This window comes from Drosophila ficusphila, unplaced genomic scaffold (genome assembly GCF_018152265.1).
Source record: "Drosophila ficusphila isolate 14025-0441.05 unplaced genomic scaffold, ASM1815226v1 contig_106, whole genome shotgun sequence".
Classification (NCBI taxonomy): Eukaryota; Metazoa; Arthropoda; class Insecta; order Diptera; family Drosophilidae; genus Drosophila; species Drosophila ficusphila.
The window spans coordinates 1,683,069-1,699,611 of record NW_025063993.1 but is presented as its reverse complement, the minus strand read 5'-3'; the positions used below and the strand labels follow the sequence as shown (position 1 = coordinate 1,699,611).

Genomic DNA, 16,543 nt, shown 5'->3' with positions numbered 1-16,543 from the left:
GTTGCTCGGACCCACAGTGAGTAAGCGGACCTGGGCGGAGTGGGTTCTGCGGCCATGGGGACCAGGGCAAACAGTCGCCGGACTCCGAGAGCTGAAACTGCAGTGGAGGCTGGAGCCCCAGTGCATAAACTGCAGCCAGTTTATGGCCACTTTGTATTTGCACTCCGAATCGGGCTTCTTTATGGCAATTTCAACTGCTCAATTTACATCGGAATTGCAGTGCCTGCAACTATTTGCTGTTAATTTATGCTAATTTCGGAGTCCCAATGAAGGAAATTACTTCGAGAGTTGGGCGGACAATAGCCATGCAGACCACGGATATGCAAATGGCCAGTCGAGGGTTCCTGGCTAAATTCACACAGAACCGTCACATTGGAGGTGTTTGGGTTAGGTTTGGCAAATTGAAAGAGGAAGCCATTTCGAAGCTAATTCGACATGGAACATTTTTTGTATATTTTAATTTATTTTTATATTATGTTCTTCAAAGAGAGTCTTACGTCATAGCATTTGATGAGATAGTGGGAAGAAATAACAATTCTAATGGTATTTATTTATGATCTATATTAGTTTTTGGTATGAAGTTAGAAACTGCAATGAAATTTTAGTTACTATACAAATTAAAGGAATTTTCACAGTTAAAAGTTAAAAGATGCCCCCATTATAGATTGTTAACTGTTACATATAACGGTGCCCGCTATCTTGGGTTTACTGTAATCCGATCCGATCCGCAGAAAGACCGCTCCACCAGATCCGCCCCCTTTTCCAATCCCCAACGCTCAAACTTTGCACTGCAAGTCGTATCAATGAACGACCGCAGCACGCGCCAAAAACGAGTATTCATGATCATTAATGTGATCATGATGAGTGCCACGAGAAGCCGACGGGCGGATCGTAAGGTTTCTGGTTTTATATGGCAGTGGGGTCCTCTTTAGTGACACCTTCGACTGCGGCGACACTAAATCAGAATTTATTATTGACATAATTTGTTAAATACGCAGATCCAGCGGGTAAACGCCGATTGCACAACCCACGCGGTTTCTGGGTACGAGTAAATAGTCTCCGTCGCAGACCGAGGTAAACACGAAAATCTGACTAGGCACAAATGCGGATTGGAGTCGGGTGTTGCGAACCCAAGAAGCACTTCCTGTCCAGCAAAAAAGTGAAACTGCTGAGGCAGTTACTTCAGAACAAGTGTTTTTATTTCTGTGTCGGTTGCACTTTTTCTCTTTTCCTGGCTGATAAGAACGAGGTGCCAGAATTCGCTGGCGAGGTGCGAGCGTGAAATCGCGATCGCCAGCTGATAGCGAATCGCACGCAAATCGGGGGAAAGATTGCGGCGCAGTATGCATATGGGGAACCTCTGCCGATCCGATCCGATCCGATCCGATCCTATTCGTTCCGATGCGATAAAGATTCACTTGGCATTGGCATTCCGCGATTAGCATGGGGAAATCTGTTTGCGCTGCGACAATAGGCGGCTGTTGACACTTCGCCGGCGCCAAGAGCAATTGCCAGTTCGCAGACCCTCGTGAAAAGTCTCCAGGGGAGGCGGAAAAAGTGTTAGACATGAAGCAACAGTCAGGTGCACGATTCGGACAGGAAGTTTATAGTTCAGTGGCTTTTTAAGCTGTCTACGATAACCGAGGGGTGAATAACCAGAGCTGACGTTTCTAGATCGATTCGTTGAGGGAACAATCGCAACTTGCAACAAATCGCCTCAAGATCTGCGAACCTTTCCCAACGCTGAGTGTTCTGCGGATTGAGCAATTTAACCGAGATCGACTGGAATTGATTTTAATTCCCTGCACGTGCAATGCACCCAACAGATCGAGAGCCAGAAACCCATTTAGGAAGCCCCTTTTTTGATTACCCAATACTAATCAAACCCACAGTAATTTGTCATGATTTCGATCGAGTGAGGTAACTTCATGTAAACCATTCGAATTTCAAACGATTTCCTGCAATTTATAACGCCAATTTTCAGCAGCCATTAAATGTTCAAATCGATCTGCACATGCAGAGGGTTTCCCCAATTCGCACATTCCGAATTGAAACATCTTAAAAACTGGGTAATTAAAATGGTAATTGATATGCAAAAGTACTCATTTGCTCAAATCAAGCCGCTCCTTATATGAGGAAATTAATTTGAAAGTTGACCTGCCTATATCAGCATTTGTATTTCCTGGCAGAGGCAATTTTAATTATAGTCGAAAGTTTGCGACGCAGAGGAGGAGTAAACTCCAACAGATTATCCGAGTACAATACTATACTTTATTCATGGAATGAAAAAAGATATATGTAATATTATAATATTATATTATAATAATATTAAAAAAGTAATCAAATTTTTGATTGATTTTTTAAAAGAAGATATTTTTGTATTGTTTTAGAACTTTTTCCATTTGAAAGATCTGCAACATTTTTTACTACCTTGAATATCTTTTATGTGTTTACAATTTTGACTTTTAAAACACCAAAATTTGCTATCAGTTAACCCACAGCACAATAACAAGCCAATAGAGATAAATATATATAATATAAACTTTTTTATCTGTACTGAGAATAACAGTTTTTATCTATGGGAGAGCAGAGTATGTATAAATTAGACAAATACATGCTACGACCTTCAAAGAACCAAAATATTTGACAGTTTGCAATAAACAATATTGGCATGTGAATTATGGGAACTGCTTAAATTAAATGACAAGCTTTTCGGTTTTACAGTCCTAAAACTTAAGTGTTTGTTTGCGTTTGAATCGTATTATCATAACGACTAAATTACCAGACAAATAGTAAAAAATATCTTTTAATAAACAGCGAATTATGGCCGAAGCCTGGTGTTAATTTGCCAAGCTAACGAGCCGCATCGCCTCCCGCTCTTAACCCGCTCTTGGCCCGCTCCAGCCCTGTCTGCCGAGCGTTTCAATTAGCCATCGAATAAAAATAAACAGCGGACAGAATCCCAAGCTTTAAGCTCGGCGCAGACGTCACTTCGGAGAGAAGCCACCTGAAGAATGCACACCTCACCCGGCGACGTCATAGAACCGCCGCTGAGCAAGTGCGAAACCACCTGCACCATCCAACCACTGAGCCGCAAACGAATCCGCTGAGTGAATCACTGGCCGAGAAATCCCTAAAAGTGAAAATTCCCAGCGCTCAGCTCAAACCGAATCGATGGGCGATGCGCGATGAGCGAGTAAGTTGAGCAATTAGCCAGCGGCAGACCCAAATCCCCGCACTTGCACACTTCAGTGGTGCCCACCACCACCACCATCGTGGGTCCAGTGGGTTTTCCAGCCTTTCTTGTGTCGGTTCCGCTGGCTGCCCACTAGGAAATTATGCACACGCACCCGAAAACCGAAAAGCGCACGATCTGCAGCGAAAGGCGAGAACGAAGACTCTCTCCGCAGAAACCAGTTTGCGCCTCTTCTGGCGGGGGTTTATCGGCTTGCGCAGATTTTCTCTTGGCTTTCGGGCCGCAAGTGAAACCAGTTTCTCAACGGCCAAACAATGGAGCCCGCGGTGGGTGTTGCACTCCGAGATTTGTTTATTTTTTCGCCGATTGCGGATGAAATATGAGCTCTTACCGCTGCGCATTAAACTCATAGATGAAATATGAGTGGCGGCTGCACGGCGAGAATTTTCGCAATCCACCTAGAACTTGTTGGCTCTTTGTCTGCCAATTAGCCAAATATTCGCCGTGCTGTCGGCGCAACGCAAAACGGGCCGGCCTGTAATTAATAAAAAGCAACAACCCGCGAATGTTTACGGCATGTCGCAGTTGCCCCAGCAACAAGCCGCAGCGACAATAACAGCAGCTGTTCGGGCGACTCACGCACCAGTCAGTCGAGGCTGACGGACCACAAGCCCCGCAAGCAAGAGAGAGCCCAAATCACGGCCAGGTTGGGCGACTCACCCGCTCCGCTCAGTTAGTTAAGCGCGGCTTGCCAGTCGGTCCAGTCGATCCGATCCGCTGTCTCCGTCGAGCGTCGAGATTCGAGAATCGAGATTTGAGAGTCGGGTTCCGAAGTCCCAGCCATGTCCAAGTTCTCAAAGCTGGCCCGCGGGCTCTGCGACCTCCTGATCTGGGCGGCCCTCAGCGCGGCCAGCCTCTTGCTCCACAAGCTGGTGCGTCCCTTCCGGCGCGGCTTCTTCTGCGGCGACGAGTCGCTGGGCTACCCGTACCGCGACAGCTCCGTCGGGACGGAGCTGCTCATCGCCGTCGCCCTGGCCGTTCCCACCGCCGTGATCGCCGTGGTGGAGCTCTTCAAGCAGCTGCCCGGCGGACCAGGAGGCCCCGGCGGGAAGAAGGAGGGCTGCCGGGTGTCCCACCGACTTGGCAACCTGTACCGGCAGGCCATCTTCTACCTGTACGGCCTGGCCATGGTCACCTTCGCCACGATGCTCTCGAAGCTGTGCATCGGCCGCCTGCGGCCGCACTTCTTCGCGGTCTGCCAGCCGATGCTGCCGGACGGGAGCGGCTGCCAGGAGGGGCAGAACCTGGGGCGGTACATCGACAGCTTCACGTGCAGCAACGCCAACATGAGCGACTTCCAGTTCAAGCAGCTCAACCAGTCCTTCCCCAGCGGCCACGCCAGCATGGCCGTCTACGCGATGCTCTACCTGGCCATCTACCTGCAGGCCGCCCTCAGCACGCGCGTCTCCAAGCTGCTCAAGCACCTGCTGCAGTTCCTCTTCGTCATGTTCGGCTGGTACGTCTCCCTGTCGCGCATCACCGACTACTACCACCACTGGAGCGACGTCCTCGCGGGGGCGGCGCTGGGCGTGGCCTTCGCCTGGCTGACCAGCGCCTACGTGGCGGACCTCTTCGGCGGTCGCCGGTGGCCCAAGGCGGGCTACTCCGCCAGCACGCTGCGCAAGCCGCAGGTCTCGCCGAAGAGCTCCACCAAGTCGCAGGCGGGCGGATCCGCCGCCGGAGCGACCCAGCCCCCCGCCCTGCCGGCCTACACCTTCGGCACCCTGCCCTATCTGGCCGCCCATCCCGCGCAGGCGCAGCCGCAGTACGCCACGCCGTACCACAACTACGGCTACGTGCCCTGAGCTCCCTGCGGAGCCCCTAGCGAAACGTAGCTTAGCGAACCCGCAAACATGCACATATGTATTCACAAACCACGAACGGCACGGAATTCCTGTTTTGTTTTCTCGTCTGTATTCTAGCGAAATAAATGTTCAAGTACGATACGAACGCAGGTTGTTTCAGTCCGGTAATGGGATTGGCTCATCGCGAATTGGCCAAGTCTGCTTGGTGGAGTAGAAAGTGTTTTTTATCGATTGGCGGACCAAGACGAATCTTCGATGTTTTCGAAAGTTGAGGCATCAAAGTTTCGGATCGAAGAGGCATCGGAGTTTGTGCTTACCTGCAAAGAGACAAAAAACAGAAGGGCTTTGGTTACGATTCGCCACATTCCAGAAGTGTTACAACAGAAATATTCTGGGAGATAATACAGACTAACTTATATTGATATCCATGGCATAAAGGTTGCCAATATTAACAGTTACTTTCCTTTGTCCAGAAAGACAAAACAAGTTCAGAACGCGAAAAAACACCTGCCGTACTGGGTCGAATCAAGAGATTGATTTAAGCCGGGCTAAGAAGTGACACTCCAAAAAATACTTTTTATTCTTATAACTTCTATATTTAAATGGGTAAACAAATACTTGGCAAAATCTCCGATATGAAGAAAAATAAAAAGAACATCTTATCATCAAGTCAGAATCAATTGTTGGTAATAAACTATTGATAATTTTAAACCACTTTTAAGTACAGTTATGCTTACAGCCTCAAAAATAATTTTCCAAAAATATTGTGTCAGAGAAAAAAATTAAAAACACTTAGTAAAACAATTTCTGAAAGAAGTAATAATTATACCACGAACATCTAAATGTGATTTAAAAGTGGTAATTTTAAGGTCAAACTAACAATGAAAAGGGTTTCTTTTTTCTGATCATTGGCATAAATTAACAGAATTCTTAGCATATACATATGCTAAGCATTCGATAAGCGAGCGAGACAGACGGCAGATCAGGGGGAAAAGCAAAACAAAGGTTTGTGAAACAAGTTTGTGTGGCAGATTGCTCCACCGCTGGACCGATGGAAATGCAAATGAGCCTGGTTCGAACCAGGTCGAAGAAGCTGGCAGCTCGGCCCGCCCAATCTTCAGTGTGAAAATGTGCGGCAATCCGAACACGCGTCTGCTCTCGCGGCTGGTCATCGACTTCCTCATCCTGCTGGGGGTCTACGGAGCGGCCCTGGTGGTGCTGCCCCAGCAGCTCTCCACCGCCCGGCGGGGCTTTCACTGCGGCGACCCCGGCCTGCAGTACCCCTACCGCCAGCCCTGGCTGACCAAGGTGCACCTGACCATCGCGGTGGTGGCCCTGCCCGCGGCCTTCGTGCTCGTGGTGGAGATGCTCCGGGCCGCCGTGGTGCCCACTGCCTCGGAGCTGCGGCAGCGGTTCGTCTTCGTGGGCGTGCGCATCCCCAGCTTCATCAGCGAGTGCTACAAGGCCATCGGCGTCTACCTGTTCGGCCTTGGACTGACCTTGCTGGCGATCCGGCTGACCAAGCACTCGACTGGCAGGTTGAGGCCCCACTTCCTCGACGTCTGCCAGCCGACGTGGGGCGAGGAGGGGGAGGAGAGCTGCGCCGGGCTGTCGGGGGGGAACTCCACCTTGTTCCTGGAGGACTTCGCCTGCACGGAGTTCGCCGCCTCGCAGGACCTGCTCGCCGTGGTGCGCCACTCCTTCCCCAGCGGCTTCGCCTCCACAAGCTGCTACGCCATGGGCTTCCTGGTATTTTACGCCCAGGCGAGGCTGTTCGCCCCCTGGCTCAGGTTGGCCAGGGCCACGCTGCAGCTGGCCTGCGGATCGGTGGCCCTGGTGGTGTGCTGGGAGCGCATCTCCACCCACCAGAACCACCCGTCGGACGTGGCGGCGGGAGCGGCGCTCGGGTGGGCGGTGGCCGCCTTCGCCACCGTCTCCGTGGCCAACTTGTTCGCGGAGGTGCGGGTGAAGCGCCGCCAGTGGCCAAGAAACGAGCAGATCTACGGCTACGCCGGCTACTACAACAGGGCCACCTTCGGCTACTGATCGGTAGCTAGTTAGTAAGCTAGTCTTAGTTACGGTAATAAAACGCCGCTAATTTATTCACGCAACCTGTTGCTGTCTAATTGATTTTGGGGGCAGCTCAAGCAGTGGAACTGCATTCTGAGCCGATTCCCGCTTATTAGCTTGATCCATAATGGGCCATAACTCACCAACACGAAATTCAACACGTGGGAAAGTAGAAACCATCACCGTTTCTTTTTACATGAAAGAATAATCTGAATACCAATAAAGGCTGAAATTCGACCTTTTTGATTGATACAGAATTGAAAAAGGTAATTATTTAGTAGAAAAATAACTTAAACTGAAGATATAAGCAATTATTGCATTGTCATTTAAGCTAAAATGATAAGATTATAAAAGTCTAATGATTGATCATTTTATAAGGAAGTATTCTGGATTACAAACTAAATAGAAAAAAATTTTGTTCATATTTGAAAAGTATAACCCTTCAAGAAAACGTACTTAAGAGGATCTTTCAAATTATTCAATATATTTTCGGAGGTGCAGCTCATTTCGTGACGCGCCGACAAGACCATTTTGCTACAAAACTTTAAACTAGGGTTTGTCGTAATTAATTTTCTAGAAACGGTGTGCATGATGGTTTTTTTCTTTTTTTTTTTTTGGCAAGCTAAATATTTTTAATTTAGGAACATCACACATTGTTAGTGCGTTATAATTACACAATTATTTGTGGTTTCAAATTGTCAATTTGAAAGCTTTCAAGCGTAACTGCCTTTTACCCGAGTGCACAACCTAATTCTGGTTATCTGGGTTGCGAACCAATGCTTACGATCCACACAACAAGTGGTTCGCGATCGCCACAAACTGATAAGAGAGCTGACCGCTGTCCACATTCGATTTCGCTCTCTCTCACTCGTTCCAGAGTCTCTCCCACTCGCTCTCACTAATAGCAGCAAGTGCAAGAGCGACTCTTTCGATTTGTTTACAAGCCAACTTGGCGTTTGTTTTCCTATTCAGTTGCGATCGCCAAGCGGCGCTTAAAAGTTTACGGATCGGTTGCGAATGGGTTCACAGAGGCGGTAGTCAGTGGCGTTAAGCAATTAAACACTCGTAAAGGTGAATAATTATTCAATAGCTCGGTTAAGTGCGCCATAACCAAAATAAATACTGAAACGTGTTGACGTAAAATCATGAACTGATCGTGAGGGATTCATTAAAAGTTGACCTGTTGCTCTTCTTCTAAGCTCAAAGTTCACAGGGCACTTAAAATAATACAGAAGCATTAAAAAACGGCAGCGAACAAGCGCCAGGGAGCCCTTTTATTTTTTGAATACGACTGCTCCACCAAGTCCAGTGAATACATAGTTCAAATATGCACAATTCCTGCTCAGCAGGGTAGTTAAAGCTGGGAGGGAGGGACAGAGTCAGAGATAGAAAGAGAGAGAGAAACAGAGTCAGGCCGCCTTAATTCAATCAAATGTCGCTTATTCATTTAATTAAAGGTCGCGCCATTTGACGTCCCACTATGAGTGCGTCTGTGAATACGAATATCAAAGCGAGTGAGTGTGGCGGAGCCAAGACGGCAAAGGCGGCGATTCGGGGACGTTAATGGGGAGCTGTGCCCGCTTTGGCTGCTTTCCATTTTTTAATGTAATTGACAGTTAAACTCTGCACATGTTCGGAAGAAACTCCCACTCCCCACTTCCCACTTCCCAATCCCCAATCCCGACGGGGATGTCAAGCAGATCAGCGGGTCCACAATGGGGCCATTCTTGGGCGGGAGATTAGCGGACTTCGAGTGCGGCGCTCCATCAAGCGGAGCTGCGTTCGCGGCTCCGATAATGCAAATCTGGAGGAGTCGCGCCTATTCGCCGGCTGGCTGCCCTAGAACAAAAGAGCGCCTCTCAGTGAGTAACCTGTGAGTCACCCCCACCGCCCGCTTGTTGACCCCTCTTTATCGATGCCTCACCGCTCCTCAATCGCTTATCAATGCGGAACAAATCCCCCTGCAGATCTCGGAAAGACAACAGCCCAAATTGCCTAATCAGAGCGCTGAACGATCGCAAAAGCGCTGAATTGCAATGATTTGGCACTTGAGAATCCCGCTGGGCTTTGCGACACTCTAATTTATCTTATCAAAGTGATCTTGAGCTTGTTTGAGCAGGTACACTGCGGAAAATACTTATGGGGTTTAGCAAAAACTATTCTAACATATTATATTTGGCTCCGCTTGGGTATCTATTAACCGATTTTAAATTCTTTTTTTGTTTCAGTGGTTTCTGGCTCTTGTCTAATCTAGCCGCAACAACACTTGGATCCCAGCAGACGGCCAACTGCCACCAAATAGGCCATAAACAAATTGCTGACGCAGAGAGCTCGCAAATAGGTTGGCTGCGGAGAGCGTTGTGGAGTGAAAAACAAAGCCGGGAGAGGGCCGCCCACCAAATGAGCGTTAAATTAAAAGAACGTTACCCAAGCGACGCCGGCTCAGTCAGAATCTGACAACGAACCCGGAGCAACGATCACCGCGTCGGGTAAAACAAAACAAACGAACGAAAGCTAATTACCAGCCACATAAAGGCCATTTGGAATATCAACTAATTAAGCCAGCGAGATGCGCGACGCGACCGAAGATCAGTCCGTAACCGTTTCGGTGCCCGTCTCCGTCTCCGCCACGGAATCCGCCAACTCCGCCGGAGCGGAGTTGCAGAGGGCGGCGGACCGCCGGCTGACCCGCCGCCTGCTGGTGGAGCTGGTGGTGGTGGTGGTGCTGATCATCCCCATCTGCGTCTACGAGTTCGCCGTGGACCCCGTGCGGCGGGGCTTCTTCTGCGACGACGAGAGCATCAGCTACCCGTTCCGGGACAACACGATCACCCCGGTGGCCCTTGGCCTGATTGTGGGCCTCCTCCCGGCGCTCGTGCTCGTGGTGGTGGAGTACGTGGGCCACCTGAGGGCCGGCGAGATCTCGGCCACCGTGGACCTGCTCGGCTGGCGCGTCTCCACCTGGTACGTGGAGCTGGGCCGCCAGTGCAGCTACTTCCTCTTCGGAATGCTGCTCACCTTCGATGCCACCGAGGTGGGCAAGTACACCATCGGGCGCCTGCGACCCCACTTCCTGGCCGTCTGCCAGCCGCAGCTGACGGACGGGAGCCTCTGCTCGGACGCGGCCAACCTGCACCGCTACGTGGAGGACTACGAGTGCGCCGGCGAGGGCTTCACCTTGGAGGACGTGCGCCAGGCGCGGCTCAGCTTCCCCAGCGGCCACTCCAGCCTGGCCTTCTACGCGATGGTCTACGTGGCGCTCTACCTGCAGCGGAAGCTCACCTGGCGGGGATCCAGACTCAGCCGCCACTTCCTGCAGTTCGCCCTGGTGATGGTGGCCTGGTACACGGCCCTCAGCCGCGTGATGGACCACTGGCACCACTGGTCCGACGTCCTCTCCGGATCGCTCCTGGGCGTGGCTGGGGCTCTGATCACCGCCTGCTTCATAGCGAGGATGTTCGAGGACCGGGACGGCATCCTGAAGGGGGGACTGCGGAGGGAGAACACCGCTGCCACGCTGCAGGAGGAGGTGTGTCCCAGCACCCCGCCTCCGTACTCCGCGAACAGCAGCTTCAACGGGGACCAGTACTGCACGAAGGTGTGACGGGTGCAGGTGCTCCGGTAGCCATGTAAATTCCAAACATTCCAAAGGTAGCAATAAAGTATGGAGAATTACAACAGAAGTCGAATCTGTAGTATCTACACCTCGTTATAGAGCATTAGAGTTAGAGCCACCCATCTGTATAGTTCATTTGAGTCTGTATCCGCATTTCCATCCTACGTGTAAGCCATCGTATTAATACTTGTGTATTCTAATTGGTACCACCAAATAAATAAGTACTTCGAATGTAGCCCATGTTCCGCTGTGTTGTTTTAACCCAATCCATTGTTTGCGTACCCGCTTATCTGTACTTACTCCTCCTTATTTGCTGAAATTTCACATTTCAATGTCAGCTCGTCGATCGCCCGCAGTTTGATTCACGCAAATAGTTGCGCTCTTTGGCTTTTGAAGATTTCGCTTTCGTTTCTAATATCGACGGATTATGATTTTTCAAAAAACGGTTCGTGCAAAAATGCTGTTTGTAAGCTTGATAAAATTTAAAAAAAAATGCAGTTCTCAGCTGTCAATTTAAGCTTTACAAATATTTTTTAGGTTATGAAAGCGTTTTTTTAGGCGCTTTATGATTATTTTGTGCATATGAACTATAATTATTGAACTCAGCATCATTAAGGTTACATTTTTGAATATTCTGCGCATAACTTCTTTTAAATACTTCGACCAACACTTTAAAAAAAGTTACAAAATAAATTGGATCCAGTATTCCAAATCAAAATATAAAATAATTAATTATTGTAATGTATTTGCTCACGACTATAAAAATGTTCCCTATTACTCAAATTACAAACAATTACAATGAACTAAGTTATTTATAAACAAATTACTTACCGCAGACTTCCCGCATAAAATTACTCCTGAGTTACTCATGGACCCTATTTTCATAAACAGAGTATGACAAACTATGACTATTTTAAAAATAAACCGCATAGATTAAAGGGAGTAAATGGTTTGGGGTTTTCTATTTGTAATTACCTAATTGGAATGAACCACTCAAAGCAAAAACAAGTAACGTGTAATTATAAAGGAAGGGCCATTACTATTTTCATGAGCATAGCTGTGCGTTTTAAGATAATAAGTGCTCAAGTGCCCCGATTTTTGCACAGTGTGGTCATACCTGGCTGCCCTGGCTGCTGGTATCTGATGGAATGTGTGTTGGCCATGATTCACCAAAGTTTTGATGATTTTGTGCTGCGTCACAGATTCGAGGCATTATTAAAGAGCCAAGAGGCCCTCTTCCCCCGAAACTCTTCTACGGGGATCGTGAGAAGCCCTCCTAAGACTCTTTCAATTGGTGACCCTAGCTCGTGAATCAGTCGATGTTAATCTGATTTGAATGGACCCCTGACCCACCAATTAATAACATTTAAAGAGAGAGCCCCGGAGAGCTGTGGATCGAGCTTTCCAGAGCTTTTGGGGCTTTCTCGGGGCTCCCGAGGTTGGGGTCTACGCAAGCATGAGATGCGGGATCCGCGGTAAACAAAACTCGCGTGTTTTCCGGCCGACCATCTCAGGGACAGACGCGGCAAGGTGGCGATTGGGCGATACGTCGATTGGGCGACAGCACGTGCGTGGCAACAAGCTGATAAGCCGGCGGATCGATGGCGAGCACATTGTTTTTCGACCCGGGCTTTCCAGCACATCCAACGGAAGGCAACTCGACGTCAGCCCGAGCCCCTTTTCGAGTGAAGTCTAATAATACAATCAGCGACGACAATGCGAATTGTTTATTAATAATCCGAGACGAGTGGACCTGAGCCCGGATTCTCGGCCTGCTGGGGGCTGTTGTCCGACTTCGACCCGTTTCGCAGATCAGTGACTACGGAGCCGCCGAGTCGATCGCACGAGCCCGGATCCGATCAGCCAAGATGAGCTTCAGTCTCCGCTTCCAGCTGCCCGTTCGCCTGCTGGTGGACCTGCTCCTCCTGGGCATCCTCCTCGTCCTGGTGGAGAACTTCTCCCACTTCTGGCCGCCGCCCACCAAGCGCGGCTTCTTCTGCGACGACGAGTCCCTGATGTACCCGTACCACGAGAACACAGTCAGTCCCGCCTTGCTGCACTGGCTGGGACTGCACCTCCCGCTGCTCTTCCTGGTCGTCTTCGAGTGCCTCATCCACCGCCACAGGATTATGGAGGACTGGGGGCGCCTTTGGCCGGCGTACAACACGGTGCGCTGGTTCCTCTACGGCTACGTGTTCAACGATCTGCTCAAGGGGATTGGCAAGCACACAATCGGGCGCCTTAGGCCCCACTTCTTCGCGGTGTGCAGGCCGCACTTCCCGGACGGAAGCAGCTGCTCCGACGTGCAGCACAGCGGAGAGCTCGAGTACCACACGGACTACGAGTGCCGGCCCGATCTCTCGCTGGCCAGCGAGGAGATGATCCGGGACGTGAACGTGTCCTTCCCCAGCGGCCACTCCGCCATGGCCTTCTACGGCCTGGTCTTCGTGGCCCTGCACCTCCGCCGGCGCCGCTCCCCCCTGGGGGGATCCCTGCTGGGCCCCGTGCTCCAGCTGGCCTGCGTGGCGGTGGCCTGGTTCGTGGCCCTCAGCCGGGTCATGGACTACAAGCACCACTGGTCGGATGTTGCGGCCGGCTCGCTGCTGGGTGCCGGGACCGCCTTTGCGGTCGTCCGGGCAGCCGCGTTCGAGGAGCAGCAGGGGAGGTGCCAGGATTCACCCGCACAGGAAGAGGGTGCAAGGCGGCAGGATGCGGCGGTGGAGGGAGCCGCAGTTAAGGGGGGGCCAGCAGGTGCCGCAGGACTTGTGTCTGGTCTAATTAGTTGGGGTTGCGATTCAGCAACTGCTAGTTTAAGGTTTACAATAAAGTTAGTGACAAGAGAAACTCGCCACTTGTTCTCGGGGCGGGGGAAAAGGGGAGTTGGAGAGCCTGATCAATTAATGCGCATCTCGTGCCGAATCGGCGGAAACTGGAATCATCGAGATCGATCGGCCGGTTGATCGCCTCAGTTAAGTAACATTAAACAGTGATTAGCTAAGCATTGCATTCACAACAAGCTTGGTTTTTATAGCTTGCGGTTGCATTCCATAATTCTGTGAGCAACCTTCCCAACATTTTGTTTTTGCTTTTTATACCCCAAGTGCTATCTTGCCAGTTAAAAACGCTAATGCTATGTCAATGTTTTGGATGGAGTGACTGGCACTGGGCTTTGGAGGCGGCTATTAAATGTACAAATGTATTTAGCCACGCAATAAAGACCAACACGTTAGGTATATGCGTGTGTTTCCGGGGATTTTTATGGGGGATTTATTATGCTTAATAAGCAGCGGACAGAAATAGATTTCCAGAAAAATTCCAGACAGATTTCAATGAGTTCGCAACTATCTCCATCGTCTGACGCAGTTCAAACGTACATCTTAAAAAGTAGAAAAACAGCAAAGTGCGCTGAATTTCGTTTGAAGCGATTGCTTTGTTGACAACGCGCCAGGAATTAGCGGCTCCTTAAGTTTCATTCGCAGCGAATTTTCGAACGACTTAAGCCCAGTCAACAAGTCAGTCGCCCCCGAAAACCCCCCGTCCAATCACGGTAGAATTGGGGAGCGCAATACTCGTAAATAAATTTGAGCAGCCAGAGCATAAATTGGTAGAGGAGGGGTCCTTTACCCGGGACAGTCTCCTGCGAATCGCCGAGGCTGATGATGATGCGCAACACCTGGACCCGGCCAAATCCGAGGTCGGATTTGCGACCCAGCCCGCTCCGCAGAACCCTCATCAGGTGGGGCAAGGGCGCCTGGGCCGCAGCTTAATTGGCTCATTTATTTTAATGGCAAAGAAAATGCTGGGAAATTGTGGTTATTTTTTCCTCGCCCCCCGGACTAATTCTGGCCCCCGTTCCCCCGCCTCGCCCGGCTTTTATTATGATTAATTATGGCTGGCATACACAGGAAAACTGACCCAAAGCTCCACTTTCTTGCCAACTTTTGCAACTGTGTCAAGTTGTTGTTTCTGCCTTTTCTCTGCTGCTGCTGTTGTGTGCCTCCAGATCGGAGTGATAAATTTCTATGCAATTTATTTTAATCTGCAGCGACAGTTCCTGCCACACTAGTCTCTCCCCTTCCCTCCCCTTCCCGCCCACCCTTCCAGGTCGCCAGCTAGTTTTCATGCGTTAATTAAACGGAAAATATTTGCATACCGATGGGAAAGTTTAGCTGCAATCCGAAGCATTGACCCACATCCAGCAATGGCGAAAGTTTTGTTTTGTTTATCGAACGAACGACGAAACTTGGAACTGCGAACTTCCTGGAGTTCATTAAGCAGCGGTAACCGGAGGAAGTTTTCCGAGCGACAGGCTAATTGCGAGTGGTCAGGCTATCTGGTAATCCTGTATCAGCTTAGCACCCACGTCCTGACCTCTGCCATCAATCAAGCCCCTGATCAGCTCGGACTTTCTATCAATCGCAACAGCAAGCGAAATTCAAGAGCTCCGCTGTCGTCGAGTTGAGTCTCTAATCACCGACAGGTGTGATAATGCGGCCAGTCGCTGTCCGGAAACCGTTCCCTTCCGTCCGGCAGTTTGTCACTCCGCATTATCCGCCCCGCCACCTTGCCATACCATTCCAGACCAGAGCAGAGCAGAACAGCCCGGAGCACTCGTCCATCAGATGTCCATCGTTGCCGGAACGAGGATATCGTTCTCGCACCGCCTGCTGCATTTTTGCATGGTTGTTTGCCCAACAAAATATCCCAAAGCATTTCGGGGATTTCCACTCGTCCTGCTGCCGTTGCTGCATACGCTTCATATTTCTGCGGTTGCCGTCCTCGGTTGCTCCTCACCCTCGTCCTTCTGGTCGCCTGGTCCTGGCCAGCTCCTCCACTTGCTATTTGCCGTCAGCAGTCGTCGGAGCCCTCCTTCTCGGCCAGGCTCCAATCGTTGGCTTCGTTGTGTAAAGACAATTTGATAATCGCAAAATGCAGCATAGTTTGAGTTAATGAAGCTTGTGTGCCATGTGTGCCACCTTCGGACGGCATCCCTCGTATTCCCAGCCAGACGACTCTGTCGGTGTCCTCCGTGTTGTTGTTGTTATTGTTGTTGTTGTTGTTGTTTGTTGGACAACAACCGGAGCGTTTTGCTTGCCAATTAGTAATTTGCTCGCCCGACTAGGGAGCGGTTGGCAGAGCAGACCAGACCTGCTCGTTCTGTCCCTGACAACCTGGGGGAGTTCGGAATACCGGAATACTCGAGGTGGGTTCCCGGTTGGTTCTGATTGGAGTGGGTTTCGAGGAGGAGTCTGGCTTAAACTCGCTTAACCGGCGCTGCTTTAATCTGAAAGTTGCGACAGATTGTCTTGGGGAAATCAGATGGCAAGGCGACGGGATGCAGGACTCGCTGCTGCACTCTTTTCAATTTGTTCGAATTAATTTAAGGGACGTGCTGTGAACCTACATGCTCCATCGTTTATCGTCCGGCGAAACTGATGTGACAGCGCGACAATTTGAATGGAAAACAGCGGGAAATTGTCAGCCAAGGCGGCGAAAACAAACCGGTTGAGCTCGGCGTCACCTTTGTGCTCGGTTCGCTTCCGATTCGATGTCCTGTCGTAGAAATCGCACGCAGCTTCGACACGTGACATCAAAGGACGAGGACGGTGGAGGGATGCGGGGGAAGGGCGGCCATTTTGTCGCCGCCATCATTATTAATGGGCTGGCAGAGGACCAGGATTGGGAAACTGAGCGCCAGGAGCCGGACTGCGGCGATGCTAACTTCCGTCGCGATGGGATTTTTCACGACCATTTCCCGGTCCGTGCTTTCTTTTTCGATGTCTCTGACAATTTTGA

At 50.2% G+C, this 16,543-nt stretch overlaps 4 protein-coding genes across 5 annotated transcripts in view; all 4 read left to right on the top strand.

Moving 5' to 3' along the window:
* LOC108088789 (putative phosphatidate phosphatase) overlaps window positions 1-10,814 on the top strand; it is a 58,263-nt gene extending 47,449 nt beyond the window's left edge. The window contains exons 1-2 of one of the 2 annotated variants that reach the window (XM_017186755.1): window positions 8,120-8,202; window positions 9,360-10,814. In XM_017186755.1, the coding sequence (XP_017042244.1) occupies window positions 9,701-10,735 (1,035 nt within the window). In that variant the 5' untranslated portion in view covers window positions 8,120-8,202; window positions 9,360-9,700 and the 3' untranslated portion in view covers window positions 10,736-10,814. Of the gene's footprint in view, window positions 1-8,119; window positions 8,203-9,359 lie in introns of those variants that run through there. The other variant, XM_017186754.1, reaches the window with a different exon arrangement.
* LOC108088790 (putative phosphatidate phosphatase) lies at window positions 3,907-5,206 on the top strand. The gene has a single exon (XM_017186756.2). The coding sequence runs from the start codon at window positions 4,039-4,041 to the stop codon at window positions 5,059-5,061; it is 1,023 nt and encodes a 340-aa protein (XP_017042245.1). The 5' UTR covers window positions 3,907-4,038; the 3' UTR covers window positions 5,062-5,206.
* On the top strand, window positions 6,190-7,150 carry LOC108088792 (putative phosphatidate phosphatase). The gene has a single exon (XM_017186758.1). The coding sequence runs from the start codon at window positions 6,190-6,192 to the stop codon at window positions 7,105-7,107; it is 918 nt and encodes a 305-aa protein (XP_017042247.1). The 3' UTR covers window positions 7,108-7,150.
* A 292-nt stretch (window positions 10,815-11,106) lies between the features above and the next one.
* On the top strand, window positions 11,107-13,591 carry LOC108088794 (putative phosphatidate phosphatase). Its single transcript, XM_017186759.1, is given in 2 exon segments — window positions 11,107-13,485; window positions 13,487-13,591. Coding segments are annotated over 2 exon segments (909 nt in total). The 5' UTR covers window positions 11,107-12,615; the 3' UTR covers window positions 13,526-13,591.
* Window positions 13,592-16,543: the final 2,952 nt, after the last annotated feature.

Excerpts from the sequence above, each read along its gene's own strand:
- LOC108088790 (XM_017186756.2), top strand. The coding sequence starts at position 4,039 with ATGTCCAAGTTCTCAAAGCTGGCCCGCGGGCTCTGCGACCTCCTGATC.
- LOC108088792 (XM_017186758.1), top strand. The coding sequence starts at position 6,190 with ATGTGCGGCAATCCGAACACGCGTCTGCTCTCGCGGCTGGTCATCGAC.